The 15,906-nt window shown below is 39.3% G+C and overlaps 1 protein-coding gene across 1 annotated transcript in view; it reads right to left on the bottom strand.

The window, feature by feature from the left end:
- Positions 1 to 6,159: 6,159 nt before the first annotated feature.
- NAF1 (nuclear assembly factor 1 ribonucleoprotein) overlaps positions 6,160 to 15,906 on the bottom strand; it is a 43,407-nt gene continuing 33,660 nt past the window's right edge. Inside the window, exons 6-8 of the mRNA XM_043871172.1 lie at positions 14,606 to 14,657; positions 13,519 to 13,621; positions 6,160 to 7,399 (exon numbers count right to left, since the gene is read on the bottom strand). Coding sequence (XP_043727107.1) covers positions 6,933 to 7,399; positions 13,519 to 13,621; positions 14,606 to 14,657 — 622 coding nt within the window. The 3' untranslated portion in view covers positions 6,160 to 6,932. The remainder of the gene's footprint in view (positions 7,400 to 13,518; positions 13,622 to 14,605; positions 14,658 to 15,906) is intronic.

Below are 15,906 nucleotides of genomic sequence, written 5' to 3'. Positions count from 1 at the left end.
ATTTCAAACAGTATCTGAACACATTAGTTAATGCCTACAGATTGTTTTCTTCTGCCTTGTATTTTAGCCCCCTAATTTTGCTGGACAGGATTTATTTTGAAATTATGATACTGGCAATAAATATATAGTACCAGGAATTATTAAAAAGCAGAGACATCACTTTGCTGACAAAGGTCTGTACAGTCAAAGCTATGGTTTTTGCAGTAGTCATGTATGGATGTGAGAGTCAAACCATAAAGACTGAAAACCAAAGAATTGTTGCTTTCAAACTGTGGTGCTGGAGAAGACCCTTGAGAGTTCCTTAGACAGGAAAGAGATCAAATCAGTCAATCATAAAGGAAATCAACCCTGAATACTCATTGGAAGGACTGATGCTCCATTGTGCTTGTCACCTGGTGCAAAGAGCCAATTCATTGGAAAAGACTCTGATGCTGTGAAAGACTGAGGGCAGAAGTGGTCAACAGAGGGTGGGATGGATGGTTAGACAGCACCACCAACTTAATGGACATGAGTTTGAGCAAATTTTGGGAGATAATGGACAGGGAAGCCTGGTGTGCTGCAGTCCATGGAGTTGCAGAGTTGGACACGACTTAGCGACTTAACAACCACCAGGAATTACAGTTGGTCAAAAACCAAACTGCTATTAAAGAAAATTAATCATTCACTTTGAATGAATCAGACACTAAGACAACTGGGACGCCTGAGGATGACACCGCCACATCCTGACGCAAAGCACTGCATGATGCAAGGTCAAGCAGACGTTTGGAGAGCGGTGCGATGGGGAAGAGCATCCTTCCCGTGTGTCACAGAAGCACACCTGAAAGGTTTCAAGAGCTGCAGCAATGGTTCTGCCAGTGGCTATGGATGCTGAGAACATACTAGTTCATTTCTACCATCTAAATGTTACAGACCACCACCACCATATCATATTTTAATAGGGATACTCTGCTGAAAAATTTCATTCCTTTCTATCTGTCCCACTGTTTGGGTCATATTTTGTGTTAGAAACAACGTTTAGCCCCTCTATTTTCAATAAAAAGCTTTTACCGTATCACATCAGTTTGTTCTTTCTGGGTGATGTTATTATAGTGCAACTAACTCCAAAATAAGTCAATGTAACATTTATTCCCATTTCATTAATCTTATGAGTAGAAATAAAAGGTACTGAACTAAAATATGCATAATAATCAGGCTTTTGTACAAGCTTTCAAATATATATATTTGTAAGTGCACATATAAAATATAATTAAATATACTTCTTTATTGAATGTGCAGAAGAAACTTTTCATTGGTTGTTTTCATTATTTTACCATTTGATACACAACTGTGTACCTCATTTCCAGAACACTAAGTAATTGTTACATGTCTAGAGTGCAGAGTCAAAGATGAGAGATAATTTTATCACTGATACACAACTGTGTACCTCATTTCCAGAACACTAAGTAATTGTACATGTCTAGAGTGCAGAGTCAAAGATGAGAGAGAATTTTATTGCTGCTAGTAGCTCAAAACAAGTACTTTGGCCTGATAGGTGGTATTAAGAAGGTATTTTTCAACTTTAATTTCAGAACAGTATAGTAACTGTTTCCATGGTTTTCTGGAACATAATCACTACATAAATTTAGGATCTGACTGGGTCAGATTGATGAGTAAGGCTTTTGTAATAAGGGCAATTTATCTGCAGAAAAGGACACAAATGTGTACTGCTGTTGCTTTTACCCTGAATGTATTGTCATAAATATAGTGTAGACTGTATTAAATCATAGAGTACCTGCCACATAACCAGACAATTTCTCACAATCATTTTTATTTTCCAGCTTGCATTCATTCTATTGTCTATTTTTTATTGACCTGAGAGTTTATTCATTGGAATTAAATAGGCAATGTCAGAAAGATTTTATGACACATATTTTAAGAACATACAAAGTGATTCTACAAAACATTCATCTAGTTTTTAATTCCTTTTTTAAAAAGATCTAGTGTTTAACAACATACTAGTTTTCCCTTCAGTTTCCCTGGTAGCACAGATGGAAAAAGAATCATATCTCAACAACGGGGTCATTAAACCAGTTAATCATATCATCTTAAAATGTTTAAATTCATAGTATTGAAAGCAAATGCCAATTATTGCTAAAATAGAATATACATAAATGATACATTATGTCCAATATTTTCTCCCTCCCCAAATCCTTAAGAAAACTTGTTCTTAGAAACACTAAGATTTTTAGCATATGGAGATTTTAAATACCATTCCTTTTTTTTAATCAAATAGTTTTAAATTATAGATTAGAACTCAAGATTCTACTCATTATTTACTGAAGTCTTCATTGAATTTGTTACAACATTGCTTCTGTGTTGTTCTTGGCTTTCTGGCTGTGGGGATGTGGGGTCTTGGCTCCCTGAACAGGGACTGAGCCCACACTCGCAGCACTGGGAGGCTAAGTCTGAAGAGGGACTGAGCCCACACCCCCAGCACTGGGAGGCTAAGTCTGAAGAGGGGCTGAGCCCACACCCCCAGCACTGGGAGGCTAAGTCTGAAGAGGGGCTGAGCCCACAACCCCAGCACTGGGAGCCTAAGTCTGAAGAGGGGCTGAGCCCACACCCCCAGCACTGGGAGGCTAAGTCTGAAGAGGGGCTGAGCCCACACCCCCAGCACTGGGAGCCTAAGTCTGAAGAGGGGCTGAGCCCACACCCCCAGCACTGGGAGCCTAAGTCTGAAGAGGGGCTGAGCCCACACCCCCAGCACTGGGAGCCTAAGTCTGAAGAGGGGCTGAGCCCACACCCCCAGCACTGGGAGCCTAAGTCTGAAGAGGGGCTGAGCCCACACCCCCAGCACTGGGAGGCTAAGTCTGAAGAGGGGCTGAGCCCACACCCCCAGCACTGGGAGGCTAAGTCTGAAGAGGGGCTGAGCCCACACCCCCAGCACTGGGAAGCTAAGTCTGAAGAGGGGCTGAGCCCACACCCCCAGCACTGGGAGGCTAAGTCTGAAGAGGGGCTGAGCCCACACCCCCAGCACTGGGAAGCTAAGTCTGAAGAGAGGCTGAGCCCACACCCCCAGCACTGGGAGCCTAAGTCTGAAGAGGGGCTGAGCCCACACCCCCAGCACTGGGAGGCTAAGTCTGAAGAGGGGCTGAGCCCACACCCCCAGCACTGGGAGGCTAAGTCTGAAGAGGGGCTGAGCCCACACCCCCAGCACTGGGAGCCTAAGTCTGAAGAGGGGCTGAGCCCACAACCCCAGCACTGGGAGGCTAAGTCTGAAGAGGGGCTGAGCCCACACCCCCAGCACTGGGAGGCTAAGTCTGAAGAGGGGCTGAGCCCACACCCCCAGCACTGGGAGGCTAAGTCTGAAGAGGGGCTGAGCCCACACCCGCAGCACTGGGAGGCTAAGTCTGAAGAGGGGCTGAGCCCACACCCCCAGCACTGGGAGGCTAAGTCTGAAGAGGGGCTGAGCCCACACCCCCAGCACTGGGAGGCTAAGTCTGAAGAGGGGCTGAGCCCAAACCTGCAGCACTGGGAGGCTAAGTCTTAACGACTGCACCTCCAGGGAAGTCCCTCTACTCTTTTCCTATGTCTTGAAATTTTAATGTACTTGAGTTTCACCAACTCTAAGCAAGGAAGAAGTAGCACGAGACGAGGCGGGGGTGGAGGGTGGGGAGTAACAAGTCAGAATGGGTGGGAAGAGGGGAAGGGGAGGGAAGAGCAAGCATCCTGCAGTCTTCAACGTCCGCAAAGCTGAGACCCCTGTACACAGGCTCCGCCAGGGCATCCAACTGGTATGACAACTAGGGCCTACTAATCACTCAGTTACACAGCAGGGATGGGGACATTTTAGAACTTAACTTTATGACTTGACCATAAGGCTTCTGAGAAATGTATTTTGCAAAGTTCTGTACTGCACCTCCTATTCTAGGTCTACACTAGAGTCTCAACTCAGTTCTTTCAGTCTTTTTTTCTAACATGAGGACAAGTCATCCAATTACCAAGGACTTCACTATCTTTTCCATTAAAGAAAGGAAGAGGAGAAAGACAGTTACTCATCTAATAAAATAAACCTATCAGCTTAGGCTATAATTTTGATTTCACTTTATCATTATTTATGACTGTAGACATGCAAAAGGCTTCCCTGATGGCTCAGATGGTAAAGAAGCTGCCTGCAATACAGGAGATCCGGGTTCAACCCCTGGGTCAGGAAAATCTCCTGGAGAAGGAAATGGCAACCCACTCCAGTATTCTTGTCTGGAAAATCCCATGGACAGAGGAGCCTGGTGAGCTACTGCCCACGTGTTGCAGAGTGAGACAAGGCTGAGCAACCAACACACACAGACATGCAAAAGCATTATCTGTATGCAATCATGTGAATGGCAACCTACTTCATTGTATAAAAAGGCCTATATAAAGAATAGCCTGTTTCAGATGACAAATAGTGTGTGAAAAATATTCTAAGTGTTTATATTGGCAAATAATTTAAGGATCTAGGACCATATGATTTTAAAAGCAGGACTCTAAGATTAAGATGATGAAAATTGTAGTATTTCTTTTTTCCAAACTTGGGTTCCTCCTATTAAACTCCAAACATGTGTACAGCTAAATATATATATATATATATATATATATATATATAACTGATAACCGAGTGAGATGTCATGGAACAATTCAAGCAGCCAGTTTTATTTCTCTCTTCTTCCCTAACTCCCTCCACAGCCTCACTACCACCCTAAACAGAACTCACTTCAGTCCCAGAGGGAAGGGCCTAGAAGTTGCAATAGACATGTACCCTGAAATCCATGCAGAATAAGAATAAATCCTGAAATCCATCACCTGGGGTTAAAAGTGGTTTCCTAGATCTTATCTCAGACCTACTGAACTTGAATCTTGGGATAAAACCCAAGAACGTGCACTTTTAATAAGTCATTCAAAGCTTGGGTCATTTCTGAAGTTTCAAAGGCCTTGAAGTAAGTGCAGGGAGGAAGGCAAGCTGGACCTAAGTGCTAAAGGCAGCAGCTTAATTGAAAGCAGAGATCAAGTGGTATCACTCAGCTCTTAAGTTTCTTCAGCTATTAAATAGATACTGCCAATATCTACAGTCTACTTTTGAATAGAGGTCTAAAGATTTTTTACATGCCTTGACGATTATAACAGCTCATTAACTTGTAACTGGATGGCAACATCTCACTCTTTTCATTTGGGGTTTCCTTAGTGCTTCTAGGTATAGCCTCACGTAACTCTTAAAATATTTCATCAACCAAAAGAAGACTGGGTCAAAAAAAAAAAAAAAAAAGAAGACTGGGTCTTACTATGCTGTAAGACTGTGCCGTGATCTATGATGGCAACTCCTGAACAGAAGCTGCAATAACATTTCAAAAAAAAAACATGAAATACAACACATGTTTAAGCCAGTGTTATCGCCAAAGCAAGAACCTCTCATCTCATGACCCAAGAACCCTGAAGAGTCTCCTCAGCCCTTGGGGGTGGTGGGGCAAGGGGAGGGAGGGGGTAGAAAATGGGGACCTGCAACTAGAATCCACACGCTTGTGATAAATTACCAGATTACCCCAACCAGCAAACAAGTATTATTTTCTAAGACTGCCAAGGAATGAAAGATTGGAAAACACCAATTTAATATAAAGTGCAGGTCTGAAGATCAGAATTCAGTTTATCTTCTTGCTGTCTCACTGGCAACCTTAGTGACTTCTTTGGAGTCCTTAGGCTACTCCAAGGTTATTAGATTAGGACTACTCTATGCTACTTCTAGGAGAAGGCAAGGGCACCCCAGTCCAGTACTCTTGCCTGGAAAATCCCATGGACGGAGGAGCCTGGTAGGCTGCGGTCCATTGGGTCAGCTGAGTCGGACACGACTGAGTGACTTCACTTTCACTTTTCACTTTCCACTTTCACGTAATGGAGAAGGGAATGGCAACCCACTCCAATGTTCTTGCCTGAAGAATCCCAGGGACGGGGGAGCCTGGTGGGCTGCCATCTATGGGGTCGCACAGAGTCGGAAACGACTGAAATGACTTAGCAGCAGCAGCAGTAGCAGGCTACTTCTAAAGCCCCTTCTATCTCTAAAATTCTAAGATTTCCTTACACTTATGTTTCATGAGCACATAATCATGTAAAATACCATTCACTGGTTATTTAATTAAAAGTCTACATTCAGTCTGTCATTTAATAAACTTTTTTTTATTAAGCATTTAATCTGTGCGAGGCATCCAAGAATCTGGGAAATCGATATGGACACACAAGTCTGCTTGCTGTTGGTAAATGCACATTACTGTGAATATTGAATAATGCATTTTACTGTGAACACTCTGTGTCTCTTTAAGCAGTTAAACAGTAAAGTTTACTGGATCATGGCTGAATAATGGAAATCTACACAGATAATGGAAAGCCTGTCAATGCAAAATAAATAAATATTCATTTCAATTATACACATGACTTCTGCCAAGACATAACGCTTTTCTTCTCTGTACCTTTCACTTGCTTTAAAAAAAAAAAAAAGTACATTTTATTTGGTAAACTTCATTTACAACCAAAATCAATTTTTAAAATATATTTATAAAAATAGTTTATTTTAAAGGCTCTCAATAGGACTTAACATTTTATTTTCAGATATACCAAGAAGATAATCAGTATGGTCAATATATCTTAATCCATGATGAAAGGTGCCCCAGATTATTAGATTGAGGCATACTATTTAATTAGGCAAGGTTCAAAGCATTAATTAAATATTACATAATTGGATTCCCCTCCACAAGTTTAACATTAAATTTTCATAAAGGTTACAATATATATCAACCTAAAACTGAAGGAACTATTTTTTAATGTACTATGCTTTAAAAATCTAGCTCCATAATCTCTTTTTAAAAAATGCTTCCATATATATGCATGTGTGTATCTAAAAGTCCACATTTCTCAGGAATGCATACATCCACCTAATAGTAAGGTCCAAAATGAGCAGCAGAATTACCATCTCCAGAAGAGGAGGGCAGAGGCAGGGGTGGGGGGGGCGGAGGTGGGGCTAGGGAGTAGGGCAAGGGGATCAATGGGTGAGGGGCCACAGCAGGCGCGGCCCAGCCCATGTTTGTGGAGGCAGGCGGTGGGGGTGGCGGGGGTGGGGGTGGAGGGAGGGAGAAGTTATGCATGTCAAACCCTGGAGGAGGGAAGGGATACTGTGGCATCATGGGGCTATCTTGTCTCTGTGGCGCAAATCCTGAAGTGTCCTGAGGGACCATGTGTTCTGCATTATAAAACTGTGGAGGTGGGGGCCTGCCAGGGCAAGATCGAGGATATCTACCCTGGGAAAATCCTCTTGTGAATTCTCTGTTGTGATATCCTTTGGAATGCTCTGAAGCGGAGCTATGAACATTCCAATTGTGATGTACTTCTGCAAAATCTTCACCTTTGAAGGAAAGAGCATAAAGACAAAATCAAAATTAATTTTCATACATCAAAAAACAGTGTTTAAAATTTCAAGAATGCCTTATTTAACTTCCAGTATTTCTTACATAATTATAATTTTGTAAGGCTTAAAATGATCAACTTTAAATGAATCCTAAAGGTCAGAGGATCAGGAGAGGGGAAGTTTATCAAGACAAAACTTTGAGACAATAACCACTTGATTTCAGCCAAACACGACAAAGAAAACTGGACATCACATTCCACTCACACGCTCAAAGGTGGTCAAATAGGCTGAGCAGGGAGCCGGTCAGCATGTCCCCTCATTGCAATGCAGATCACATAGGGAACATAGACTTTTGTCTCCACTGGCAATAACCCCCTAAAAGCCTTCCTCCACTTCCTGCACTTGGGGTGGAGTCAGAGAAAACCGAGGAGAATCAGGACTTTCATCACTGCCCAGTATAACAAGGCTAGCCCCAATAGTGTCAGGAGCAGTAATGAGGCACTCTTACATTCAGCAGACACAGGAGGCAGCCTGCCTGTGCCCGGCAGTAATTAGACACCCCCAAACTCAGATATCAACTGAAGCTAAAAAGAAAAACTTAACTCTTATCCTCAACTGGACGTAAACAGTAATAATGCAACTTTTTTCCTTTCCCCAAAAGAACAAAACAATGTATCAGGTTGGTGCAAAAGTGACTGTGGTTTTGCACTGTTGAACTTTTGCCATTTCACACTGGAATGTATTCTTAAATAAATGTGGTTATGTTATACTTCATTTTAATGCATATTTCTCACTTTATGTTTTTTTCCTAATGACTTATTATTTGCTGTTTATTTTATATTTATTTTAGACCGGAGAAATGATGTTAGACAAAAAGCAAATACGAGCAATTTTATTATTCGAGATCAAAATGGGTCATAAAGCAGTGGAGACAACTTGCAGCATCAGCAATGCATTTGGCCCAGCAACTGAGTTTTGCAAGGGAGCCTTGAAGATGAGGAGTGCAGTGACTGGCTACTGGAAGCTGACAATGATCGAGGATCATCAAAGCTGATCCTCTTAACAACTGTATAAGAAGTGGCCAAAGAACTCAGTATCAACCATTCTGTGGTCATTTGCCATTTGAAGCAAATTGGAAAGATGAAAAAGCTCAGGAAGGCAGAAGACAACATAGAAATAAAAACTAGAAAGACTACAGAAAAGGGCAGATTTAAGCCCAAACATATCAATAATTACATTAAATATAAATGGTCTAAATATACCAATCAAAACAGGAGTCAGCAGAGTGGATTAAAAAACATAACTATAGTCTGTAAAAAGCTTATTTCAAATGATAGTCACATTGAATTAAGAGAATGAAACAAGCTACAATATGCAACATAACTAATTAATTATATTATCAGATAAAATAGGCTTCAGAATAGGGACATTTTATGATAAAGGGGTCACCTACCATGAAGATTTAGCCATCTTAAATGTGTATGCACCAACCACATGCTCTCTCTCAAAAACTGACAAGATAACTAGATGGAAAATCATTAAGGATAGAGAAAATACTAAATAGTACTCTTCTAAATAATCCATTGGTCAGAGACTGTGTCAAGAGGAATAAAAACAAAGAAATATTAAGCTAAATCACAATAAATAAAATATATGAGTATCTGTGGAACAGATTCTAGGAGTAAAGTCTTTAATAACATAAACTCCCACCTTAAGAACCTATAAAAACCAAAACAAAATAAACTCAAAGCAAGCAGTAGAAAGTTAATGACAGAGTTAAAAGAATGCAAATGCTAATAGAAAAATAATAAAAATCAGTAACAAATAATTGGCTCTGTGAAAGATCAATATAATTTGCAATCTTCTAAGCAAAACTGAAAAAATACAAGACACAAATGATCAATATCAAAGACATCAAAATGAAGACAATCTTGCAAACTAACTCTATATACATAATTTGACAAATTAGATGAAATGGACCAACTCCTTGAAAAATACAAGCTACTATAACCTATCCAACATGAAAAAGTAAGTAAACTATTAAGTAAACTGAATTTGTAATTAAGTCTCCCCAAAAAACTATCTCCAGTCTGAAAAGGTTCACTGGAAATCTTTTTACCAAATATAAAAAAATTAACAGCAAGTCTACATAATGTTTTCAAGTACACACACACAAAAAAATCTCAATTCATTTTTATGAAGCTACTCTGCTGACAATAAAACCAGTTAAAAATAGTCTGAAAGAAAACTAGACCAATACCTCTCATGAATATAAACATAAAAATCCTTATCAAAATATGAGCAAAATTCAGCAATATTTACAAAGAATTACACACCATGGCTAATTGGTTTATTCCAGTGATGCTCATTCAATATTCTAAAACCAATGTAATCTACTTTATTAACAAGTTAATGAAGGAGTCATGTGATATTATCAATCAATGCAGAAAAACAACTGTCAAAATTATTATTCATGATTCTGAAAAGATGTTCAGGAAGACTAGACAGAAACTTCCTCAACTTGATGAAGAACACCTACGGTAACCCTGTACCTAATATTATACTTCATGGTAAGATACTGAGTGCTTCCTTCTATGATCAGGAATGAAACATATTTACTGAATATAGTGCCAGACGTTACAGCCAGTGCAGATACGAAAGAGAGCTAAAAAAGCATACAGACTGGGAGGGAAAAGACAAACACTATTTCCATTTGCCACTGACATAGCTGTCTATATTGAAATCTCAGGAGAAGAACTCCTAGAACTAGTGAGTTCAGCAAAGTCATAAGACACAAGCTAAACATACAAACAATAATTATTTCTGTATTCTAGAAATGAACAAATGAACACAAATTAAAAATGCAGTATCAGTTACAATGATTTCCCCCAAACTGAAATACTCAGGTGTGTATCTAACAAAAAGATGTACAGAACTTGCATTCTGAAAACTACATAATGCTGGTGAAAGAAACTTTTAAAAAATCTAAATTAATGGAGATATATACCACATTTGTGGAATGGAAGACTCAATCCAATTAAGATGTCAATTCTCTCCAAACCAATACACAGGTTCAATCCAATTTCTATCAAAATCCAAGCAAGACTTTCTGTCAATATAGGGAAGTTTATTTCAAAAGTCATATGGAGAGGCAAAGGAATTAAAATGGCTAAAAATAATTATGAAAACTTTTAGGAAATAAAAAAGAGAAAATCTTTGGAATCTAAGTCTAGGAAAGGAATTCTCAGGCTCCATCAAAGAAAAGCAGATAAATTGGGCTTCATCAAAACAAAAAATGTCATTCAGCAAAGCTCTTTTATAAGGATGAAATCTCAAGCTAAAGAAATACTAGCAATTAAATACAAACTCTCATAACTCAAGAGTAAAGCAGAAATACAATTAGAAAATGGGCACAGTATGAACAAAAAAGCATTGAAGGGATATAGATAGCAAATGAACACATGGAACGATGGTCAATATCACTAGCCATTAGAAAAATGCAAGTTAAAATCAAAACTATGTATCACTACATACTTATTAGAATGGCTAAGATAAAAAATGATGACAATGACAAATGCTGGTGAGAATGCAGACAAACTGGGCCACTCATACACTAGTGACAAGAATGTAAAGTGGTAAAGCCACATGGCAAACAATATGACAGACTCTCAAGAAACTAAACATGTAACTACAGTGGGCCCCTAAATAACACAGGTTTGAACTACACAGGTCCACCTTTAAGCAGATTTTTCTCAATAAAAACATACTATACAATCCATGGTTGGCTGAATCCACGGATATATAGCCAGGGATACAGAGGGCCAACTGTAAGTCATACAGATTTTCAACTGCATGGAAGGGAGGGGGATGCCAGTGCCCCTAACCCCAAAGTTGTTCACTTGTCAACTGTATTATATAACCCAACTGTACTCTTGGACATTTATCCCAGAGAAATGTGAAAATTTGTGTTCACATAAAAATCTGTGCACAAATGTATAAAGCAGCTTTATTCATAATACCCCAAACTGTAAACAACACAAATGCCCTTAAATGGATGAATGGTTAAACCACCTGCAGTATATTCATGCCACAGACCACCACCCTGGAATGAAAACAAACAAACTTAATACATACAACAATCTAGATAATCTCCAGAAAAATATGCTCAGTAACAAAACCCAACTGATAATTTATATAAACCATTCTTGACAGGACAAAATGTATCACAGAAATGGCACACAGATGAGTGGCTGTCGGGAGCTGAGGAAGAGGAAGAAGGAAGGAAGTGGGTGTGGATATAAAAAGGCAACATGAGGACCTTCTTCTGTGACTGCACTGGTGTCAACAGCTAATAAAACACCTTGATTTTAGCTTAAGCACCATATCATTTAATTCTAAAAATGGAAGCAAACAGGTTTCTTGAAGAAAAAAAAAAAAGACTGATAAGCACAAATGATTCTTCTACCTTTTACCCCAAGGGGCCATTTTTACACCCACAAGCTTGAAAACCACCCGAGTGTCCCTTGTACCTCTCCTAACCACACCCCAAGCTGTGTGATGCCTCCAATGCTGGCAGATGCCAGAAAGTATGAGAAAACCCCTAGATATTTCCCTCAGTTTTATTACTGAGGAATTTATATAGATGTAAATGAAGATTAAAAACTAATATATACTATACTGAGGAGTGTCAAAGAATGCTCAAACTACCACAGAACTGCACTCATCTCACCCGCCAGCAAAGTAATGCTCAAAATTCTCCAAGCCAGGCTTCAACAGTATGTGAACTGTGAACTTCCAGATGTTCAAGCTGTATTTAGAAAAGGCAGAGGAAACAGAGTTCAAATTGCCAACATCAGTGGAACATGGAAAAAGCAAGAGAGTTACAGAAAAACATCTACTTCTGCTTTATTGACTATGCCAAAGCCTTTGACTGTGTGGATCACAACAAACTGTGGAATATTCTTAAAGAGTGGGAATACCAGACCACCTGACCTGTCAAGAAACAACAGTTGGAACTGGACATGGGACAACAGACTGATTCCAAATAGGAAAAGGAGTACGTCAAGACTGTATACTGTCACCATGCTTATTTAACTTATATGCAGAGTACATCATGAAAAATGCTGGACTGGATGAAGCACAAGCTGGAATCAAGACTGCTGGGAGAAATATCAATAACCTCAAATATGCAGATGACACTACCCTTATGGCAGAAAGAAAAGAACTAAAGAGCCTCTTGATGAAAGTGAAAGAGGACAGTGAAAAAGTTGGCTTAAAGTTCAACATTCAGAAAACTAAGATCATGGCATCCGGTCCCATCACTTCACGGCAAATAGATGGGGAAACAGTGGAAACAGTGACACTTTATTTTTTTGGGCTCCAAAATCACTGCAGATGGTGACTGCAGCCATGAAATTAAAAGACACTTGCTCCTTAGAAGCTATGACCAACCTAGATAGCATATTAAAAAGCAGACATATTCCTTTGCCAACAAAGGTCCGTCTAGTCAAGGCTGTGGTTTTTCCAGTAGTTGTGTATGGATGTGAGAGTTGGACTATAAAGAAAGCTGAGCACTGAAGAATTGATGCTTTTGAGCTGTGGTGTTAGAGAAGACTCTTGAGAGTCCCTTGGACTGCAAGGAGATCCAACCAGTCCACCCTAAAGGAAATCAGTCCTAAATATTCATTGGAAGGACTGATGCTGAAGCTGAAACTCCAATACTTTTGCCACCTGATGTGAAAAACTAACTCTTCACCTGATGTGAAAAAAGACCCTGAGGCTGAGAAAGACTGAAGGTAGGAGAAGGGGACGAAAGAGGATGAGATGGTTGGATGGCATCACCAACTCAATTGTCAAGAGTTTGAGTAAACTCTGGGAGTTGGTGATGGACAGGGAAGCCTGGCATGCTGCAGTCCATGGAGTTGCGAAGAGTCAGACACGAGTGAGTGACTGAACTGAACTGAACGTTGAGGAGGGCATGGCAACCCACTCTAGTATTCTTTCCTGGAAAATCCTATGGACAGAGGAGCCTAACAGGTTCCAGTACCTGGGGTTGCAAAAGTCGGACACAACAGAAGAGACTTAACATGCATGCACATTTTCTACATTTAACTCACCAGTTTCATTAAATTCAGATCTGAATTTTTTCCGACCTTGAATCTGAGATTTTTTCCTCTGTTTGGCTTCTTTTTCCTTTTCATCATCACTGAAATCCAAGGCCTTACACAAAAAAATAGACAGATTTGTGTCATATGCATTTACCAATTCAGTGGTACATTATCAGAGGTAAAGAGAATAAAGCACTTATTTAAGTGACCCTGAAAGTTAATACATGTACACATGACACAAATCAGAAGGCATAACCCTGTGGCAACGTGGATGCTAAAACAGGACTGCTTCTGACTACATAATCCTTTAAGTGGGCATTCCTTGACTCACACAGCTTCAGCAAAATCACAAATTAACACAGATCATGAACCTTTAGCACTGCTTTAGAACATCTACAATGACCAAAGTTAAATCTATAAATATCAAGAATTTACAAAACTGAGAAACTTCATCAGAACTTCTGAGTGCATTGAAAAACTCTCTTATAATTGTATTTTTCTTTTATAAAATAAAAATACAAAAGTATAAATTCTTGCTATTTTTAAGAATGTATATACTCATTGCTTTAATTTTCATGTTTTAATAAAGACCATATATGTCAAGCTACTTTGAAATACAAAATATTATTGCTGACAAGAAAAAGAACACTCTTTTTAGGAAGGTCAGTATACTGTAAAAAATGGAGAAGTAGGTACACTGTAATTGTTTCCTACCTTCAAAAGAAAAGCAGCTTATTAAAAGTACCATCAATAAATGTCTTCACATCCCATGTGGTGAATTTACTAAACTAAAAAAAAATTATTTTAAATGATAATTTTGCCTTTACCAGGTATCAACAAAATTGATAAAAACAGGACACTATAAGGAAAATGAAAATCTGATAATTAAAATGTGAGTGAAAATATTTTTTTCTGAAATGACCACAAACTAATTGTGAGGTATAAAAGGCATCTGAGGGAGCGGAGAGCACGCCGGCTGGCAGAAAGCAGTGTGACTAGTGAGCAATTTCAAGGACATCCTTCAGGTCAAGAATGAGGGATGTATGAGTCTGAGTCCTGTCTTCCTTTCTCAAATACTGTGTGAAAAGACACTTACCTCTGGGGGTGGTTCTTGATCATTCTTCCATGATGCATCTGATCCCCTATCCCTAGGGGAACAAACAAAGTTCAAAGGGTCAAAGTACTTACTAAGATTCTGTTAAATGCTTATAACCTAATAGCATGGAAAATAAAAAAGCAAAAGACCTAAGCTCAATCTTAATTCGCAATATATAAGACAATAAGAGAAAAGAATAAAGGCGCATTTCTGTGTTCTTTATTTAAGACGATGTGGGAAGAGCACACCAATATATCAGGAGTAGAGATCAGAATGAGAAGCCGACCCCACGCTGCGCAGGGCAAAGTGGTTCTGCAGTTCTTCAGCAGCTCCAGGAGCTCTGACTCTCACTGATACTGTCATAACACCTGAGCTCAGCTCATAAACCTCCTCAGTAAATACCTATCCAAGACCACAGTCAGACGTTCCAGGTGCCAAGGACACAAAAAGGGAATACACAAGGAGGCATTTCCTTGTGTAAGACTTCACAGGTTCAACAACAGAGATCACAACATGAAATGCTTCTTCCTTGATTCACCTGAGAATTATCAATGATCCTCCATGAGTAAGCAAGGCTTGCTCCAAGAGTGACTCTCAGAGCAGAGGGTAAGACAAAGGCATCTAGAGTTGGAGGAGGAGGAGCTGTGAAGATCCTACAGGACACTAAGTCTTTTTGGTGAAAAGTTTTATACTCTATGACCAACAAAAGCATGTAGATCTATTATGACTATAATTTCTGACAGCTCATTTTTAATTGTATCTGTTTGATCCTGATTTCACAGTTTGACAATATTTGTGATTCAATTACATTAAAATATTACAAAGTATTAGGAGTAGATGTTGTCCTCACTGCTTGACACCAAATCTCAAAAATAAACTAAACTCCCAGGAATTAATTAATCAATTAATTCATTAAAATCAATTTACAGATGTCTGTGGGCTCGCACAACAGGAAATCTTTTTTTCTGAGTCTGCTCTACTGTTTTAATTTGGAATTCTGTTATTATACATAAAGCATTATCAATGACTTTTCCCATTTTTAGTTATTATCTTCTACCCATGCATTTATCATAGCTCCAGGGTTCCTTTTAGCATGGATGCCATCTCAACAGCCTACACTGACCTTAGAATGAAATCTTCTGAAGACAGAAATGGGAAAAGTTCCCTAATGGGGGCATTACCACAGAAAATCAAAAACTACTACACAAAAGAACAAGCAACATTTCCAACAGTTAACAAGAGTAAGTTCATGGGAAGCTAAGATTAAAATAACCCAACTAAAAGCAGGTAAGCTTGAGAGA

This window comes from Cervus elaphus, chromosome 17, assembly GCF_910594005.1.
Source record: "Cervus elaphus chromosome 17, mCerEla1.1, whole genome shotgun sequence".
NCBI classification, from domain to species: domain Eukaryota; kingdom Metazoa; phylum Chordata; class Mammalia; order Artiodactyla; family Cervidae; genus Cervus; species Cervus elaphus.
The sequence above is the reverse complement of the archived record's forward strand: the minus strand, read 5'-3'. Positions and strand labels throughout refer to the sequence as shown.